The sequence below is a fragment of the Penicillium oxalicum genome, chromosome III, assembly GCF_001723175.1.
Source record: "Penicillium oxalicum strain HP7-1 chromosome III, whole genome shotgun sequence".
NCBI lineage: Eukaryota > Fungi > Ascomycota > Eurotiomycetes > Eurotiales > Aspergillaceae > Penicillium > Penicillium oxalicum.
The window spans coordinates 1,491,964-1,511,309 of record NC_064652.1 but is presented as its reverse complement, the minus strand read 5'-3'; the positions used below and the strand labels follow the sequence as shown (position 1 = coordinate 1,511,309).

The 19,346-nt window shown below is 53.1% G+C and overlaps 5 protein-coding genes across 5 annotated transcripts; 2 read left to right on the top strand and 3 right to left on the bottom strand.

The window, feature by feature from the left end:
• Nucleotides 1–986: 986 nt before the first annotated feature.
• POX_c04000 (MAP kinase kinase PBS2) lies at nt 987–3,510 on the top strand (the record flags this gene model as incomplete). Its single annotated transcript, XM_050112885.1, has 2 exons — nt 987–2,999; nt 3,106–3,510. 2 exons carry the CDS (start codon nt 987–989, stop codon nt 3,508–3,510), a joined length of 2,418 nt encoding a protein of 805 aa, XP_049970441.1.
• Nucleotides 3,511–4,735: 1,225 nt separating this feature from the next.
• Nucleotides 4,736–6,760, bottom strand: POX_c03999 (Cytochrome monooxygenase; the record flags this gene model as incomplete). Its single annotated transcript, XM_050112884.1, has 4 exons — nt 4,736–4,946; nt 5,072–5,235; nt 5,388–5,498; nt 5,669–6,760. 4 exons carry the CDS (start codon nt 6,758–6,760, stop codon nt 4,736–4,738), a joined length of 1,578 nt encoding a protein of 525 aa, XP_049970440.1.
• Nucleotides 6,761–12,290: 5,530 nt separating this feature from the next.
• POX_c03998 (uncharacterized protein) lies at nt 12,291–14,193 on the top strand (the record flags this gene model as incomplete). The annotated part of the gene is made up of 10 exons (XM_050112883.1): nt 12,291–12,317; nt 12,386–12,438; nt 12,633–12,689; nt 12,773–12,802; nt 12,863–12,904; nt 12,974–13,087; nt 13,157–13,182; nt 13,279–13,465; nt 13,578–14,006; nt 14,112–14,193. The coding sequence occupies 10 exons, from the start codon at nt 12,291–12,293 to the stop codon at nt 14,191–14,193; spliced, it is 1,047 nt and encodes a 348-aa protein (XP_049970439.1).
• A 519-nt stretch (nt 14,194–14,712) lies between these two features.
• POX_c03997 (Glutathione reductase) lies at nt 14,713–16,597 on the bottom strand (the record flags this gene model as incomplete). The annotated part of the gene is made up of 3 exons (XM_050112882.1): nt 14,713–15,146; nt 15,250–16,082; nt 16,200–16,597. The coding sequence occupies 3 exons, from the start codon at nt 16,595–16,597 to the stop codon at nt 14,713–14,715; spliced, it is 1,665 nt and encodes a 554-aa protein (XP_049970438.1).
• A 1,405-nt stretch (nt 16,598–18,002) lies between these two features.
• On the bottom strand, nt 18,003–18,965 carry POX_c03996 (uncharacterized protein; the record flags this gene model as incomplete). Its single annotated transcript, XM_050112881.1, has 3 exons — nt 18,003–18,356; nt 18,504–18,542; nt 18,663–18,965. 3 exons carry the CDS (start codon nt 18,963–18,965, stop codon nt 18,003–18,005), a joined length of 696 nt encoding a protein of 231 aa, XP_049970437.1.
• Between the last annotated feature and the right edge of the window lie 381 nt (nt 18,966–19,346).

Sequence of the window (19,346 nt, the reverse complement as noted above, 5' to 3'; positions counted from 1 at the left end):
AGAGTGTGTGTGTGTGCGAGAGAGAAAGAGAAGAGTACATCTATAGAGAGCCTCGGAGGCAACGGTGGAAGTTGGATAATTGTAGTGGGACCCACGCAACAGCCGACTGCCCGGGCGAGCAGTTGACGTGCCCGAGAGCGCGGAGAGGCGGAGTTGACAGAAGGACAAGGACAAGGCCAAGGGAGAAAAACGAGAACCCACGTTTTCCAGCGGTAATCACGACTGGTGGTCTGACTGGCGGTCTTGATGCGATTGTAACTTCATAGTTCATACCGAGCCCGGGTAGATCGCGAGCGAGGCAGAGGTACACACTTGTCACCTTCGGAGCAGGGTACACTCTCTTGCTCATTGCATCCTATGACTGACATGTCACGACGGTCTCTACAAGACTGTCCGTGTACACATGACACCCGACTTGTACTCCGACACGAGCTGGACGCTGTACCACCGGACTCTTGGACAGTCGACAAACTTGTGCGAGTCTTCCACTGTAGTCATGTCCTGTAGTGCCGGTTCCTCTGCTGGAAGGTTGGCCAGCATAGTTGTTTATTCAAACTCACCGTTGGATGTCAATGCCACCAGTCCACCAGAGTCCACCTTTTGCTGGCCAGTCTTGGGCCTAGTGCTGGTCCCACGCCGGATCCCCGTTTTCCCACTCTTCCCCCCCCCCCCACCTTATCGTTCACGAGTCCACGACTCTCGTGTCGTGCGCTCTTGTCGCGCGTGTGGCTTCGGGAGTCTGGACGAGAACCTCATGTGGATGGTGGCTGGATACCAGATAGGACCTGGAGAGACGTGACCATGCAATGAGAATTGATGAGAACGGGTATTTTCCAACTGCTTCTAGTCTCTTCCAAGTTTCTTTTTCTGTCTTTATTCGTCTATTTATTTCTGGATATTAATTTCCTTTCCCTTCATGGATCGCTGCAGAGTGGGTGTTTGCAACTTTCCTGGATGGATCTGGGTCAAGTTGGAACCCTGGTGACATGATCTCAGCGTGTCCATTGCTCTTTTTTTTTCCCATTCCTTGGCATCTCCAAACGGGTGACATCTCTGCTCTCCCCCTCGCGCACGCTGACCACTTTTTTTTCCCTCTTTCAACTTCTCCCCCCCCCCCCAACTTGGTCGTTCGCAAACTACACTTTCTCCCCCTCTCCTCCTCCTTCCCCCCCCCCTCCCCTCCTCCGCCTCGCTTGCCACGACCGGATCACATCGACTTGGAACGATCAGTACGGGGTTCGATCGCCAAACGACCTGAGCGGTATCTCCACTGCGCGCCCCTCAATCCGGACCTCCCTTGTCGTCACTCCCGTTTGAGTGATCTGGCATTGCGCCGTCACCCTCCCCCTCCCCGAGCTCACGACGGCCTCCTTTATCCAATTCTTCCGACCGGTGTTGTCGTGTATTCCGTCATCTCCTCCTTCGTTGAACGCATCGTCACCGGACGCGATCAAAGCAGGATGGACGCCAGCCAAGATTCCCCCACCGAGACCCCTCAGGAGGAGACCAGCGGACCCGGTTCCCCCAGCTCCCCTAGCTCCCCCAGGGCGTCCAGTGCAGAGCCCGCGGTGCCCACGGTGTCCACGCCAGTGGACTCGCCTCAAAATCACACCCACCATGCCTCCATGCCGGCGTTATCGAGTCCTCGGGAACCCTCTGTCGGGATCACACCCTCGTCCACGCATCTGGGTCAGGTCAATGCGGCGCGGCGCGGAGCGGGAACGCCGCCGCGCCTGCAGGCGTCAATGAGTTCCACAGGGGTCGGAGGCTTGAATCAGGATATCATGGCGAAAATGAAGGCCTTTTCGCTGTCCCGGCAAGGTGTGCCCCTTGCGCATGCGGCGTCCACGGGCTCGATCCCCATCTCGCAGGAGAACGGCGCGGGCGGTCCGCTCGCCGGCCGCATCCCGGGCGCCATGCGTCCCAACAACAAGAACTGGGCATCCTCACCGGCGATCCCGGGCCCCGTGTCGTCTCCGGGGTCACCCCGCCCCGGTGGATTGGCGGCCAAACGCATGAAGCCCGGTCTCAAACTGTCGGACGTTACGGGAGCATCTCCCGCGCCCACCCCGAATGGCACGGACCAGAAGCCGGAGCAGAGCCAGAATGGCGATTCGGCCTTTAGCAAGTACTCGGAGTTTATCGACACGAAAGCGGGCACGTTGAACTTCAAGAACAAGGCCATCTTGCACGGGGGTGGTGTCGAGTTCTCGTCAGGGCACAGCTTCAAGATTTCCCTGGACGAGGTGGACCGGTTGGATGAACTCGGCAAGGGTAACTACGGCACCGTCTACAAGGTCCGTCACAGTCGCCCGCATCTTCGCAAACCTGGCCTCGGGTTAAGCGGGATTGTCAGTCGTCCAGTCGGGCAAGGGGATGACACCCCCACCAACGGATCGCATGACAACCTGTCCGGTGTGATCATGGCCATGAAGGAAATCCGTTTGGAGCTGGATGAGGCCAAGTTTGCCCAGATCATCATGGAGCTGGATATTTTGCACCGATGCATCTCGCCCTTCATCATTGATTTCTACGGCGCCTTCTTCCAAGAAGGGGCCGTCTACATGTGTGTGGAGTACATGGATGGAGGGTCCATCGACAAGATCTACGAAGGTGGCGTTCCGGAGAACATCCTGCGCAAAGTGACTCTCTCCACCATCATGGGACTGAAGGCGCTGAAGGACGAACATAACATCATTCATCGAGACGTGAAGCCCACGAATATCTTGGTGAACACGAAAGGTCAGGTCAAGATTTGTGACTTTGGTGTCAGCGGGAACCTGGTGGCCAGTATCGCCAAGACCAACATCGGATGCCAAAGCTACATGGCGCCCGAACGAATTGCCGGAGGCGGCATGCAGCAGTCGGGTGCCCCCAGTGCCGGAACCTACAGCGTGCAGAGCGACATTTGGAGTTTGGGACTGTCGATCATTGAATGTGCCATGGGCCGCTATCCTTACCCCCCCGAGACCTTTACCAACATTTTCAGCCAACTGCATGTAAGTTTCCCCTCTCGCTCCTCCTCCTCCTCGCCCTTTCACTCGTCTCCAATCGCAGTGTCCCGGGTTTTGATCGCGGCAGACTAACTCGTGTGGGACTTGCTAGGCAATCGTTCACGGTGAACCTCCAACGCTGCCTGCGGATGGATTTTCCGATTCGGCGCACGCCTTTGTCCGCGCGTGTCTCGACAAAATTCCCAAGAATCGACCAAACTACAACATGCTCCTTCGCCATCCCTGGCTGGCCCCTCTGATGCAACCGCCGACCGAGACCAATGGCGAAGAGGCTGCCTCGGGACCTTCCGAATCGCCCACCCGCCGTCAGCCCCCATCCAACTTGACCGAGGACGCGGAGGTTGCAGAATGGGTCACCAAGCAACTTGAGCGCCGCAACGGCGGCCAGGCACCCGCTCCGGAGAAGCCAGCACTGCATGCCGTGGCCTTGGACAAGGTGGCCACGAGTCCGATTCATGACGATCTGGCGGCGGCTCCATCCTGGCAAGCAGAATGAAAGTGAAGACCTTGCTGTCGCTTCCCAAATCCTTGGGTCCATCTTTTCGCTCTCGCCCCCGCGCCCACGCCCAAAGAAAGAGATTGGGTTCCATTTTCCTTTGATTCATCCGTCGAGGACTAATGTCCAGTCGTGGATGATTCTGCGGCGCAGGCGCCGTCTCTGATGTCATGTCATGACTCTTGTCTGTTGATACATGTAACAATTCGATCTGATTTGTGGGCTTTTAAGTTGCGAGTTTTGAGCATGTCCATCCATCCCCGCCGTTTTTCTCAACTTTTTTCTCCCCCTTCATCTCCTCCTCTTCCTCTCCTTCTTTACCCTCCCACTCCCTTCCTCTCTTCCTCTCCAGATTCCCCTCCACAACCACTGAGCCGTAAATCTTGCTCGCAGTGGCTGGAGCTACCCCCGCCGTCCTCTACCTTCCCACTATTTCCTTTTCTTGCTCCCCCATTTTTACCTTTAGTGTTTTCCCCCCTCGTTTGACATGCACCCGTTCAGCGAGATCTCTCGTCGATGTGTCCAAGTCCCCGGGGGCCCGAGATGGCCAATTTTGATCTGGCCCATGAAGTTTATGCTACACGAGACCCTGTTTTCCCCGTTGATCGCACGCCAAGCCTAATGGTGGACTCTGGATGCATATACACACCCTCCACAATCATATACATGTTGATTTTGCAGTGCTGGCTCTTTTGCTTTTGACGACTGCCGTGCTCCTTTGGTCCAGGCAATTTAAATGTGAATGGACATTGTCCCAGTCTGATTGTGTCCAGAGAGTGCGCGTACTGTAAATATCACCGAGTAACATCTCACCGGGCGAGAGGGACGAGAGAGACGTAGCGATGTGATGATCTAGCGACCTAGCGAGCTTTTCCAATGGCGTGGAGAAATTACCTGTACCAACTCGTGGTACATATCGAATGTATACCGCGAACACACCCACCCGCGCCTGGCCACCTCCTCTGGTCCCCGATTGGAAGAGTAAAAAAAAATGATTCACTCGCCCTCGGGGGGGGGGGGGGGCTGATACCATCCCTAAGTTTAAACCCACCTAGCCTCATCCATATGTACATGTAGTAATCCTTCAATTCCATTAGACAAATGATGAATCCCAGTCCAGTACAACACTATTAAACCTAACCTAGCCTAGCCTAGCCTGTTAATGTGAGAACCTCACTCAAAAGCATACAACGGCCTCCCGTGTGCGACGAGGATGATCAATTTTCTAGCCTCGCATCAATTGTTCTGCCCCAGGCTGCTGGAGCTCTTTCCTGCACCCGGTCACCATGGCTCTCACGCCGGGACTGCCCTTGCGCGGATGTCCGTTGAACATGTCCCGTACCACGCGGACGTCTTCATAGGTGGTCTCGTAGAGTTCCATGTCGAATTGTCTGAATATCGTGGCGATGACGAGGAGGATCTCGGCTTTGGCGAGGCTGGTTATGTGGCGATGGGAGGAGTTGGGGGTTAGTCATGGGTTGGTTAAAGATAGGGGAAGAGGTAGACGGGAGATAGGGTTGGAGGTGAAGGGATTCCAAGGAGAGGGTGGGGGACCACATACGTGATACCAATACATTGTCGAGATCCTTTACTGAAGGCGAGGAGGTACTTTTCGAGTCGGTGTCGCTCTGTGGGATTCATCCACCGTTCTGGATCAAATTTCTCGGGATTGGGAAAGATGTCCGGGTTGTTGTGGAGGAGTAAGCTGGTCATTCCGACGGGGACCTGAGATGGGAGGTTAGAATTGATGTTGTATCTGCTTGGGGGAGTAGAGGAGATCTTCTCCTTCCCCCGAAGAACACAAAAGAAAAAAAAGAGAAAATGAAACTGCAGAGAGGGTTGAGGGGGGTTCTGAAAGGTATACAGGGTCAACTTACACCGGGAGGTATCACCCAATCTTGATACATCATGGGTTGATCGGGTGAGCTGCGTTGCAATCGTGTGGCCACACCAAAAGAGACTCGGAGACCCTCTAGCATGATCGAGGTCTGCAAAGAATCATTCATGTTAGCAAGTTCACACATGGGCCATACTCTCCTCTACGCGGAGAAACCAGATGAAAGGATCTCCTCCGCTCAGGTCCACTCAAAAAAACAGAGGAAAAAAAAAAGAAAAAAAAAGGAAGAAGAAAGAGAGAGACAAAAGAACCCGCCCTTACCAGATATGGCATGGTTTCATAGTCTTTCAACGACGCTGTGCCATTCGGATCCAATCGGTTCAACTCCTCGCGCAACTTGGCCAGAATGTCCGGGTTACTCAACAGGTGATACGACACGGTGGTCAAATTCTTGGCCGTCGTCTCTCCACCAGCTGCAATGACGGTGAACACCTCCTGACTCAATCGTGGCGCCGCCTTTTCCTCCGGTGGCAGGTCACTCTCCAGCAACGCATGGAACAAAGTGCCCCGGGGGACCAGGGCCTTTTTGTCGGTGACTTTCTCGGGATTTTGACTATCAATGACCAGGTTGGCCAGTCGAATACTTTCCGCCTTTTGGTCCAGCACAGGTCCCAGGTCCGGATTGATCTTCAGCACCAACCATCGAGGGAGCAGCTCGAAGAGAGCCATGAACCACTGGAACTGTTTGAACTGCATGCCCGCGCGCACAATGGCTTGAATGGTCGTGGACCACTGGGGACTGAAATCCGGGTCGTCGAGATAGTGGAATGACTGGCCCATGGTATATTCGACCACGACGTCGGTGGTGAAGGCGTTGAATGCGTGGTAGAGATGCAGTGGCGCTTGTCGTTGCATCCATCCGCGCATGCCCACGCACAGCTTCTCCACCATCTCCCGCAGCATGGGCTCGAGTGAACGGATTCTCTGCTGCGAGAAGAACGGGTTCATGGGCTGGCGGCGGATACGATGATGACGATAGTCGACCGTGCCAAATGCCGAGGCGGGCGCTCCAAACATGCCTGTCAAATGAAGCGATTTGTTGCGAGGGGCTTCGCGCGAGTAGAGCACATCGATATATTCGGGGTCGTTGATATGTAACTCGTAGGGACTGATACGGACAATGGGCCCGTATTGACGATGCATTTCGGCGATCTGGAAAGTGTATTCTCCCTCGAGATAGGAGTCGTAGTACCATTCATACCACATGGTGAGGGCAGCCCACCTGTGACCGGGGAAGTGGGCGATGGGGGAAAGCCATAGTCGTTGAATGGCCAGTCCGATTGTATAGAGTAGTCCCGCGGCGACGAACGATAGCCCCAACTGAGTGAGGGAGAGATCCAGCAACCACGCCATCTGGATGCAGCGTCGGGGAAGAGAACCGGCGGGGACAAATAGGGCAGGACAGGGCTGAGAAGAACAGGGCCCAGGAAGTCCGTTTACAATCCTGGAAGACGGGCGACAGCCACCAGGTGAAGGGTCTTATTTACAATCCAGCAAATAAAAGGCAATCGGCCTGGTGTCATGAGCAATCGAACAAGGATGGTCAACTCAAGAGTGAATCATGTACGATGCGATTGGGGAAGGAAAGGCCGATCCTTTTGAGAAAAATACGGAATTCTTGGGCTTTGCTTTCTCTCTTTCTCTTTTTCCTCCTCTCTCTCTCTCTCTAATACACCCTCTCTGTCTCTGCTTGGCCTTGATCCCTTTATTCCCCCCATTTTTATTATTTTATTTTTCCCGTCTCTGTCCCGGCTGTCAGTCTGGCACTCGCTCGGTCTGCAATGATGGGAGGGATCCATGCACCAGCAGAAGGATTCTCCACCCGTCAGACCTCCTGGGAGGAACCCTCCCCCGATTTTGGGAGTGATGATCAGATGGAGACTCGGGAGTGGACCACGAAACGTCGAATGTTTCCTTTCCTTTCTTTTTTTTCTTTTTGACTCATGATTTCAAATTATCAGAGTTACGGAAGAGGCCCTTCCACGGGGTCACGACGGAGAGTGGTTCCAGCCGACGGAGATTGAAGAACGGGGACAGATCCAGTTCCACTGGTCAATACACACGGCTCACACAGCTCCTAAGCTCACAGCTCGTGCTTAGTAGTGTGTAGCGTGGACAGACTACACAGACGACCAGCAGATGGGTGTGAGAAGATACATGGATCCTGGATGGTAGAGACATGGTCCCGCCTAAGATCCACGCCATGCTTTCCATCCTCTTTCTCTTTTTCTCTCCGCTGCCCACCCCACCTTCCGCATAAAAGTCTTTTTTATTCCCATGTTCATGCCCACGCGATCCTAGCGGGCTTTACCCGGACGCAGTATCGAAGGAACCACGAGATTTTGCGCATCCTGCTTGCGATCCGAGAGCCCCCGGCGTCAGCATGTTCTGCGTGTCGAACAATGACATTTTGGCAAGTGCCGCATCCGAGCGCTTGGGAAAAGAAACCCGGCCGACCCGATAGAACGGTTCCACTAGTCTACTTTTGGGATGGGCGGCCTAGTGAGCCTGAAAGGTCAGTCGGCGAACGATGAGTGAGACGTGAAAAAGGAAAAAGGAAAAAGAAAAGAGAGAGAGAGAGAGAGAGAGAGAGAGAGAGAGAGAGAGAGAGAGAGAGAGAGAGAGAGAGAGAGAGAGAGAGAGTAAGAGGTCAGAAATCCTTCACAACAAATAAGACGAATTAAAAAACATACTGAATTACAGGGATTTTTCTAGGTTATTCAACTGGATCAACTGGATTAATTCTCATACACTACCAAGAATAATAATGAAAAGAAATTCCATTTTTCAATTGATTTATCCCATTCCATGTCCACCTCTTGCCTTCCACACGGTCACACACCCACTTCAGGGAGAAGACGAGACAGCACTGGTAAAGAACTCAATGCGAATGCAGCGTCCTGGATCCTGTCGTTCCCCTCAGTGACTCGGTATATTCCATGGACACAGTAACCCAGATGTAGTGTGCAGCTGTGCAGGACTGTGTACTGCACACTGCAAAGCACAGTCTTGAAGATCTCTCTCTGGACTGGGTGGAAGTCAGAAGACAGCCAAGTTTCAAGATGCACGAACCTCATGCACCAACGAGTTAACGAGGATCCTCCCAAGAAGCTCATGATCCCAAGGTTCAGGCTCCAGATCATCCTCATCTGCTGTCATCGGGCATAGTAGAAATCGAAACCAAATCCCCTCCCTCTCTGCAGATGGCTGTCTTTCCCGCTCAATGCAGCCGAGTGCATCCTGAATGGGGGCAGTTTCCCAATAGCAGACTGCGTGCCACAGACCCGGGTCTGTATTGACCCTTTTTCATCCTCTCCGCCTGCTTTTGGTTTCTTTTTTCTCTTTTTCTTTTTTCTTTTTTTTTAATTGGGGGGTCACATGTTTCTATTTCTCACCTGGGACCTTGGTACACTCGAGACGGTCCCGACCAACCCACCCCGCGGTTCCGCAATACAAATTGTAGTCCAATACATAGTCGAATACACACCATTACACCGTACAACCAGACCGGAAATCCCAAGAAATCCATTGTGCATCTGGAATGAGGAGCAACGGAACATGCTCGACTGGGGCTCCTCCTCCGAGGCAGCGATATCCACCGAGCGTTCTGGATTATCTGGTCTCTCTGGCTGCTGACGTCCTGGCTCGTGCAACCCAGCGAGCCGTGCGACAAGGCAAAAAACAAAAATAAAGACCAAAAAAAACAAGAGGTGTGAATAAGGCACACGACTGAATCAAAGGCAGGCATCGTCGCTCGGCAACTCAGTCGTGGCAGATGGGTCGAGTTCTCTTCGACCCAAACCTGAACACCAGAGCCCGCGCGCATGAGCAACCGAAGAGCTTGGAACGGTGAGTTCCATTTCCTTGTCCTACTGAATGAGGGAGATTTTGAACGGCCCGAGAAATCGGACGCTCGGGTAAGCAGGGACACCATGTAAGCGTGAAATATGTGTACATATCGCAGCACACAATACGGTTCACTGGACACTGTGTCCTGTGTCCACAGGGATCCAGTATCCAATTGATCACAGGTCCCGTATCCTGAAGAGTCAATAGTGTATCTCGGAGCAAAGATTCCACTGAGGGTCCGAGGGATTTGAAGCAGCGAAGAGCACTGCCCACCAAAGTCAAAAATCCAAAAACGGGACGAGAGCTGAGCAGTGGACATGTCTCGAGTTTGGAACACATCTTGGCATCCTCGCTTCAGTCTCCGTCTCCGTCTCCGTCACCGTCAGGATGGCAAGTTGGCTGGCCTCGCCTGCATGCCGGACTGACTCGCGTCGTGTTGACTGGCAATCCTCTTTTCCGAGTCAAGTCTGGTCCGCCAGCCCGAGCCAGGAATTGACAGGATCAAAAATACCTCCGTCCCCCGCCAGGCGGCTTTGATGGTTTTGTCGCTTGTGTACCTCGTTCGCCCGTCTCTTGTCTGGTTCATGCATGGACCTCGGTGCAAGGACCCCCATCGGTGGTCAAGATGAGTCCGTATAGCCAAGAAAAAAAATACCGGAACAAAAAAAATAGAGAATTCCTCCCAAGTCCACTGTGCAGTCTGCACTTCTTCACTATTCACTGACCATCTACGGGCACAGCCCTGTATCCTGTATCCCACCCAGTGATGCATATTTTGCTCCCCCCTGGAAGCCTGGGCGCGCTAGAGCCGGTGATGTGCAGTAGTACCAACGTCTTTCGTCATCAGAGGTACCATCGTCCAATGGTGTGATGGGCAGAACCAGCATCTTGTGCAGGGATGTGAGCCGAGAAAGAATAAAGCTGGCTCGTGAAGGGTGACTCGAGGTCGAAGTGCATCTCTGCTCCGAGGACTTCGGCCCACCATTGTAGCAAACCAGACCCATCGTTCCATGTGCATACTGTTTCCCCCCTATGGTCAGTGACCCATTAACTCCCCGCCGCCGCCGTCCACATCAGAATGGGGGGAATTGGAATCAAGGAAATCAAGGGTCTTTCTCTTCTGTCTACTGGTGGCAGAGTCGGTGGATTTTGATGATTCGGACCGCGCCGCTCCGTTGGCCCCCCGTTGGCCTAAGATTGAGCCTCGAACACCGGTGAGGTGGTGAGGTGGTGAGTCGGCAGGAACTGTCCACAGTCTCACGATCGATACTTTTGTCTCGATTCTCCCCCCCCTGCGAACCAACGTTGCGGAACGGATCAACAAAGTACAGGGTTTGATCAACTACTCAGGACTGGCGATCGGGGCAGCATGGAAGTTTCTGAGGTCATTGCTCCAATGGTAGATGGGCAGTCAAACTGCTCGTTGGATCTCGTCGTATGGGAACACTCCGTTCATAGGCCTCGGCAGATGGTCATCTACAGGTGTAGAGTGAGCCCTGGACCCTGACGTGCTCGCGTCGCAATTGCAAAACTAGCATATCATACCATCACCTGGCAATAGTGTGTGTGTATCTATTTCTTCTTCAATGAGTTCTCAATGCTTTTTTTTCGATATTTTTCTTTCTGCACCCTGTCCGCTCCACGTCTCTTGATTTCGCACCGGCAGCAGCCGACGAGATTGAGGGATGGACTCGTACCGATGAGAGAGCTCGCAGTCATCTTTAGATTCCCATAAAGTTCAAGGGCACAACTGTCTTCCCCCCTCCCAAAAAGACAATTAGCAGACCTCGTGAGGTATCTTGACTGCTTTCTCAAAGGGTCCCAGGAACCAATGACCGATTTCATTCTGCCATGAGAAACGTGACTGACCACCTCAGTCACTGGACTCGGTCGACTGAGACTTTTCACCGAATGGATCGCCCCCGCGCCGATTTGACTTTTGGAATCATTCTCCCTTTCCTGCAATCGAGTAGGATCAGCATTCAGCCCTCGTCTTTCATTTCCCGCCCTTTTCCTCTCATCCGCAGTGCTCCAACTCCCCTCAAGTCGAGAGAGACTTCTGCCCGGAAGGGAGGTCTTGAAGCTTCTCCATTTCGCTGCAATCTCTGATCTCTGCCACGGCCTCAAGTCGCCGGGTACAACAAACATCCTGAATGGCATGATTGACAGTGCTCAAATTCGTAACGAGCCACTTGGAAGCCTTCCGCTCAGTGGGACCCTCCATCTTCCCGAGGCGACACAAAGGGCCTCCCGCTCCCGCGGCCCCCTCCTCGGTCATTCGGTCATATCATCAACTCTGTAGACTCCAGACTTCCGTCTCCCGTCTCCCGTCTCCAGCCTCTAGTCTCCAGTCTCTCCAATCCACCCGTCCTCGGTCCACGGCGGTCGGTCAACGCAAGCCTGCAAGTACAACTCTACCCACTGTAGTAGGACTAGGGCCAATCCGCCCAACACCGCAACACGACCAAAAGTACAGTACCTCTGACCTACCAAGACTCCTGCTGAATTCGAATCCACCTCGACACTGGCCACAACTCACACTTATATACTCACCCTCTCACAGCCTCTCCGAAATCACGGGCAAGTACATAAAGGGTTCTTGCCTCCGTCCCGATCGACTTTGAGTTTGCGCCTTCGCGTTTGGACCGTGTCTGTACTTTTGCTGGTCCACTGCCCACCGTGATTGTCCTGAAATTGCTGTGTGTCACACTGTAAAGGGCCGAGTCACCCGCGCCAGCACACAACTCTCCGTCCAGACTCATTAAAGCAAAAGTCTGCCGTTGTCAACTTGCCGTCCAAGTCTCCAAGTGGACACAAACTGTGGCAGCAGACTTGATTTTCACTCACTTCTAGCTATCCGTGGATTGGAGAAGTTCCGCCCTTTTTTCTTAATTCCGGCGTCTGGATTTTGCTTCTGAGCGCGCGACACCCTCCACCGGGGGGAAAAAACCATCATTTGAAAGGTGTGAAACGGTCTTGAACGACTCCAGCTCAATTCAGAGACTCTCTGCGTTATCCGTTGCCCCTCCGTCCGATGTCGGAACCCGAGGCGATCGCGGTGGTAAGCCACCTTCTTCATCCCATCGTCAAGCACGGCCGCGACATTCGCAAGACTGACAATACCTGGAGGATCCGGACACGTACGCTGTCGCAGGCGCGTACTGGCCCGATGATTGGCAATCGTAAGTGGCCCCAGCTCGCGCGTGGCAAAGGAAAAAGAATCCCCCCCCCATTCCAAAATGACGAGCCAAATGGAAAAAGGAAAATTAAAGAAAGAGAAAAAGGGGCCAAGGGATATTGCCAAGTCCCCATTTCAAGATCTGGGGGGCAGTGGGTTTCAGTTGGGCAGTGTCCCTGATTTTCTCTTCAATCACAGGGAAACCACGTCTATCGGATCTTCAATCTATCGAGGTTTGATCGAGAATGGCAGACGGTAAGAGGAGCCGAGAACTAGTGGACACTCCCCGGGAGAGAGCCTAGATCACTGACTAAGCATGACCGATTTCATCCATCTAGCTATCAAGCACTACGGAATAAGGAGTATCTGTAAGTCAGCAGAGCTCGATGATCAAAGCTGGAGGCATGGCATCTCATTCATTCGGGTAGTATCCCCGCGGACGAGGCACAATTCGAGGCGTATGAGGCTGGGTAAGTCCCGGAGACTTCACTGACGCCGTCTCATCTGTCGATCCACTCACTCATAACGGAGTCTCCTAGACACCTGTGTGCTCTTATTCTAGAGTCCAGTTATGATAATCCATTCTTCCGGGCCCCGGTCAAATCTCCCAAGAATATCCTTGATATTGGCACGGGGAAAGGGACATGGGCAATGTGAGTGACCCCGGGATTGACCATTTCACTGTCGGGGAAGGGCTTGCTGACGGGCCCGAAAATCTAAAGCGATGTTGCCGATATGTTTCCAGAAGGTGAGCAAGATCAGGGGGGGAAGCAACCCAGTTCCTTCCTCAGACCACTCTTCACAGACTCCACTTAGTGAGCTGACAAGCTGACGCATATCTTAGCCACGGTGCGTGGAGTGGACCTCTTTCCTCCCCCCGTCACATGGGTGCCTCCCAATTGTGTGCTCGAGGTGGATGATGTCCAGCAAGAGTGGACGTGGCACGAGCCGTTTGACCTTATCCACATGCGGATCATGATCGGATCATTCGAGGAAGCCGAGTGGACGCGTTTGTATAAGCAATGCTACGAGTAAGTGAAACTACCCATCACCGGGGAAAGACATCCAATGAAGTGAACACCTCAAGAGACCGGATGGATGCAGGGAAAGGAGAGAGCTAAACCCGAGATTTCTTCCTTCTAGCAACCTGAAACCGGGAGGTTGGATCGAGCAATTGGAGGTGAGCCCCATGATTCAAACGGATGATGGCAGTTTGCCGCCAGACAACATCCTGAATGATTGGGGTCCCAATATGCTTGCCTGTGGGGAACGCGCCGGTCGAAGTGTCGACACTTTCGATACGATGACCAACAAGATCCAAAAGGCGGGATTCACCAATATCCACCAAAAATTGTACAAATGGCCCATTGGCCCCTGGCCTCGAGATAGAGAGCTCAAGGAAGCAGGCATGGTCAATCACCAGCATTGGAGCTCGGGATTGGAAGGTTGGTGCATGTGGCTGCTCACTCGATATGGCAGTCCTTCACCTTGGAGTCAAGAAGAGGTGCAAGTATACGTGGCTCGCTTGCGCAATGAATTATTGAATCCACGCTTCCATATTTGGCATCGCGGGTAAGTTATCTCAAACCGCTGCTCATCTCTGTCGCACCCTTTTCATCGTCGCTGCCTCTGTCACCGCAACAGTTTCCCAGCGTACTGACTCTGAGAAACCCACAGACGGCGTGTATGGGCTCAAAAGCCCTATGACGACAGTCCTACCCCAACAAACAAGACGACAACACCAAGAGGACAATGGTAGGACCATGCAAAGATGGAAAAGCTTTTTTTTTCTTTTTTCGTGGTGTTTCGGTCTCCTTTCCAGCTTCAACCCTTTTGCAGTCTTGATCTCTTCTTTTCTCCGTGTAGATTCCTGATCTATGCAAATTCGAAATGGATTCGCCTTTGCTCCCTCATGATCTTTGATGTTTGGTGACATGGTTAGAAGGCTAGCTCTAGAAGGCGGTATTCACTATACACACTAGACTGTAGTTTTCCAAGCATTCAAAGACGAGCCTCCCTCTCCTCGCTGCCGCCATTCCACCGCTATACAGGGCCATGGGCATTTTTCCCCTTACGGAAATAGGTACTAGAATGGACTCGCAAATGGGCATTGGAGATCAGGGATACAAAAAGAAGTAATAGAAAAGAAAACAGATGAGTCGGTTACATTAGATAACTTGTCTTTGTTGCATGCCCCCCCTTCCCCCCCCCCTTTTTTTTTTTTTCTCAATACTCTACTCAGGGAAACAGTATATTCTAATTGCGTCGTTCTCAGTATTTACCGCATGGTGACCAACTCCTCCGCGCTGGTTGGGTGAATGGCCACACAGCTGTCAAAGTCGGCCTTGGTCGCACCCATCTTCACGGCAACACCGAAGCCCTGGAGCATCTCACCGACTCCGAGGCCGAGAATGTGCAGACCGACAACCTTCTCCTGAGGACCGGCGCAGATGATTTTCATCTCGGTGGGGTTCTTGGCCTTCTCCTCTTGCGGCATCACGCTGTAGTACATGGCCGTGAACTTGGTGTGGTAGACCTTGATCTTATCGTCACCGTAGCGCTCGCGAGCCTCAGGCTCGGTCAAACCAACGGTACCGACTTCGGGGTGGGAGAAGACGACGGTGGGGATGTTGTCATAGTTGAGCTTGGAGGCCTTGAGCTCGGGAGGGCCAAAGAGGCGGCTGCCCAGATGACGACCAGCGGCAATGGCAACTGTGACGTTGGTTAGAGCTATATCTTCGAGGGGAGAAAAGAAAAAGAAAGGGAAATAGGGAGATGGTGGTGGAGGAGGAAGGGGATGGGGAAAGAAACAAACCTGGAGTCAGCTCAGCCTGGCCCGTCACATCACCGATAGCATAGACACCCTGGACCGAGGTGTTTTGGTACTCGTCCACAATGATGTGACCGCTAGTGTTCAGCTTCACACCGGGAATGTCCAGGTGCAGATCCTCGACCTCGGGGGCCCGACCGACGGCCCACAAAATCTCGTTCACTTCTAGCTCGGATCCGTCGTTACTGATGAGCTTGAGGAGCTTGTCCTTGCCCTTGCCATCGCGGACAAGCTGGATCTCCTTGAAGCCCTGGTGCTTGCGGTGAATCTTCACGCCCGCGGCCTCGTAGCGGTTGGTCATGGTGTTCTGCACCATAGGATCAAACTTGCGCAGGAACGTGTCACCCCGAATGAACATGTGAGTCTCCACGCTGACGGCGTTCATCACACCAGCCAACTCCACAGCAATGTAACCGGCGCCGACGACGGCAACCTTGGGAGGCATTTCGTCCATCTCAAAGAAGCCGTCGCTGGTGATACCGTGCTCAGCACCGGGCACGTCGGGCAGGTTGGGCCGGCCACCGGTGGCGATCAAAATGTGAGGTGCGCTATACCGAGCGGTGGTGCCGTCGGACAGACCAACCTCGATCACCTTGGGCTCCACGAAGCGGGCACGTCCGTGGACGAGGTCGATCCCCTCCTTGTTCCAGTTGCGCTCGTAGATACCATTGAGTCTGGTGACCTCGGCATCGCGGGTGTCCTTGAAGTGTTTGTAGTTGATCTTGGTGCCCTCGGGAATGTCGTAGCCGTAATGCTTGGCACCCTCCATCACCTCATTGATCGAGGCAAAGTTCCATGTCATCTTCTTGGGAACGCAGCTGTACTTTTTGATTAGCGAAAGCTTTTGAAAGAGTCATCTCTCTCTCTCTCTCTCTCTCTCTCTTTTTGTATTTCTGTATTTCTGCCTCATTCCAAGAAGGTCGTCTCCCACGTACCCAACGTTCACGCAAGTGCCACCAGATCGGCCGCTCTCAACGATCAGAGTCTTCGCCTTGTACCAGCCGGCGGCACGACGGGCGCTACCACTACCACCGCTACCACCACCCAGGACAATATAGTCATACTGCTGAACCTCAACGGGAGCCATTGTAGAGGACGTCTTGTTCTCTGACACGGGAGACGAGGATGAAAAGTGTCGCGAGATCGAGGACAACCGGGAGCCGGAGTGGTTCAAAGCTGATCGAGAGGAGATGCCCGTAGTCGCCAGCGTTCGGACTCCGGTCAGACGCGAGTGCGGACCTGTATGCAAGAATTGGGTGACGAGAGACCGAGATGGAAGAGAACTGCGAAAGCTGGTCCGAGATGAGTGAATGCGGAGAGAGCGGGAGAGCATGGAGGAATCGGAGGAGGAGAGGAGGGGGAGAGGGGCAGTCAGGTCCAAAAAAGTAGCGAGTCGAGTTGCTGCGGGGCAGGTTTATATGCAGCAAGAAGATGTTGGATCGGGCGGACAGCTGACCAGGAGCTTTGAACCTGATTACGAGATCGGAGAGGTCATCGAGGGTCAATCGGGTGGAAATCGTCACGAATCTACTCCCGCCGACCGGACCGTCCGGCGGCACTGGGCCGAGGCCACGTGATGACAAATGGGTATAGATGATCCTCTTGGAAAGACGAGCATGCAAATGAAAAGCCCCTGGTCGGGGCAGTTCATATTAGATTATAGTTTGGCCCGCCATGGGAGAAGCCATGGGAGAAATGTACTAGACGGGTTGCTGACCAATGCTATGCCGAGGCGTTGGGCGAGTACACCCGTGAAGTCATTCCAAATACGATCTCTTCGTAGAGCAGGACGAGGCAGAAATTCAAGATGGCATCTGCCGCTCTCCATCTTTGCAAGAACTTAATAGGGCCTTCTAAAAAGACGACTGGCGTGGAGATTGCAAGTTATGCTGGAATAACTCCAACCAAAAACGTCAAAGCGACTCTCTGATCGCGACATACCAAAGCCTGACACAAGTACGGTAGTACCCTTCCATTGATCTCCCATGCGTAGTATACTTACTGCATACATTGTACGGACTCTACATAGTATTCTCCCTCTCAGCAGCAACGAGACACAATGTCCGGCTACTTTTGTTCGAGATCAGGTCTCGCGCACCAAAAGAATTTGAAATGGGGTCAATTTGGACGTACAAAGTCCAAAGGGAAAATCAAGCTATCGACTGTATTGGTCGAGGATGGACAGGAAAAGGGTATCTAACGATCGAGAGCACACCGGGCTCATCAAAAGGAACCAATAACGGAAATCCACAAACGTGTGAAACGAACAAAAAAAAGGAAGACAGTAAGAAAATAAGTGAACGAGGGTGGTGTAGGTGCTTTCCAGGGAAGGCGTTCTTGAGGAAGACCGCAAAATCCCAGCCAGAGCGATGAAAAGATTGCTAGCTGAACAGGGAGAACAGAACCGCAAGTGAGCAAGCAAGGATGAGGAGGGCGGAATGGTCGAGAGAAGCGGGCGATGAGGAACAATTGCAACGGCGTCGGCGGAGCCCCGGCGGGTCACCCATCTGAGCACGATATCTTGACAGAACTAGTTTGACCCAGTTGCTGGTCAGATAGGTGACCATGATCTGGAGAGCAGCATGGCAAGGCCAGTCCTCTTGACCTCCAAATCGTCTAGCCGCATGATAAGGGAGGAGCGAGATGGTATGGCTGGGAAAGAGCGAGGAGAAATCGTTCTGGAGACAGCCTGATAACGGATTTGATAAAAAGCTCAAGCCGTGTGCGAGTCTCGAAGTTCATATTGCGGCTGGGCCTGAAATGAAATTGCAGTGCCGCCTCGCTGCGTTGTCAAGCACGACGGAGTTGAGTCGGGGGGTTGCCAGTGAGATGGTATGTTCGAAAAGAAACGTAGGGGTCTCAAAGTCGGCACAGACCACTGGACTTGGGTTCGTCATAGGGGTAGAGTCTTTGGGCATAAGTGATTCGAGTGTGATGCACCAGTTGGTCCAAATGTTTAATGGTGGTAGGCCAGAACGGCAAAGGAGAGTAGACAGATGCACAGAGGAATATAGACCTTGTGGTCCATATCCCCTGAGCCCTGAGACGATGAGCGCTTCATACTTGGACGATATGATGGGGGTGACAAGTTTTTAAAGTGCAAGTAGAGAAGACAGGAGAAATCCAAGAAATTGGGAACGCAGGAACCGGAGGATCAACTGGTATACTTGTACTCCTGATCAGTGGCCCTGAAGCAAGAGGGGGTCGATTGAGGCGGGGAGAGACCTCTTTACACTTACAGTTGCCCAACTCAACCAATCAGCACGGGCCAGTGGTTGCTATGAGGATTAGCTAAGCGTTGGGCCTCAACAAATGGGCCAGCATCAGATTTTGATTGGTGAAGGCGAGGCAGGTGTCATGTTCTCGTGGCCGCATTTGATGGCATTTGATTTGTGGACCGGTTGGAGGCCTGAGGCTTCAGGGAGGGGGATCCCCATGACATCCGCTGATTTCGACACGTGAACACGCCCGCGCTCACCGCTGGAGGAAGGAGCGCGAATGCCAAATGGAGAAAATCTCCGTGCCGACCGGGGATCGGATGAAGTGTTGAACCGACGAGGCATGACCGGTTCGAAAGGGGATGTACGCCTTAGGCAGAAAGGCCCGACCAGCAGGTCACAGAAACCCATCTGGTGGGCATGGATCGGTGGGTTGCCTTGCTTCAAGTAGAAAAGGGCATGAGGCACGTACAGCATATACATATACGGTAGTTACTTGGTACGGCAGTACTACTATATGACCCACTGTGTGACTATGGTACCATGCAGCGTGGTATGTATATGTCGTGGGTTGCTTGAGGATGGAGAGCACCGCGTGATTGGGATAGTGTATGACTGCGGTGCTGAGGTGTCGGGTTCCTGGCAACAGGCTCGACTTGTATACAAGGGTTGAGCCGCCAGGGATGTACCAGTAAACGAAGCCTCAGCCATGTCCGACATCTGTTTGGGAGACATTCGATCAAAGCTTGACAAGAATACCAGGCAGCCTCCTAAGTCATCTTCCAAATCGTGCGTGACCTCCTCAGCCCTGCCTGCGGAGTCCCTCTCTCAACAACAGAGGGAGATCAACACATTGGGCAAGTT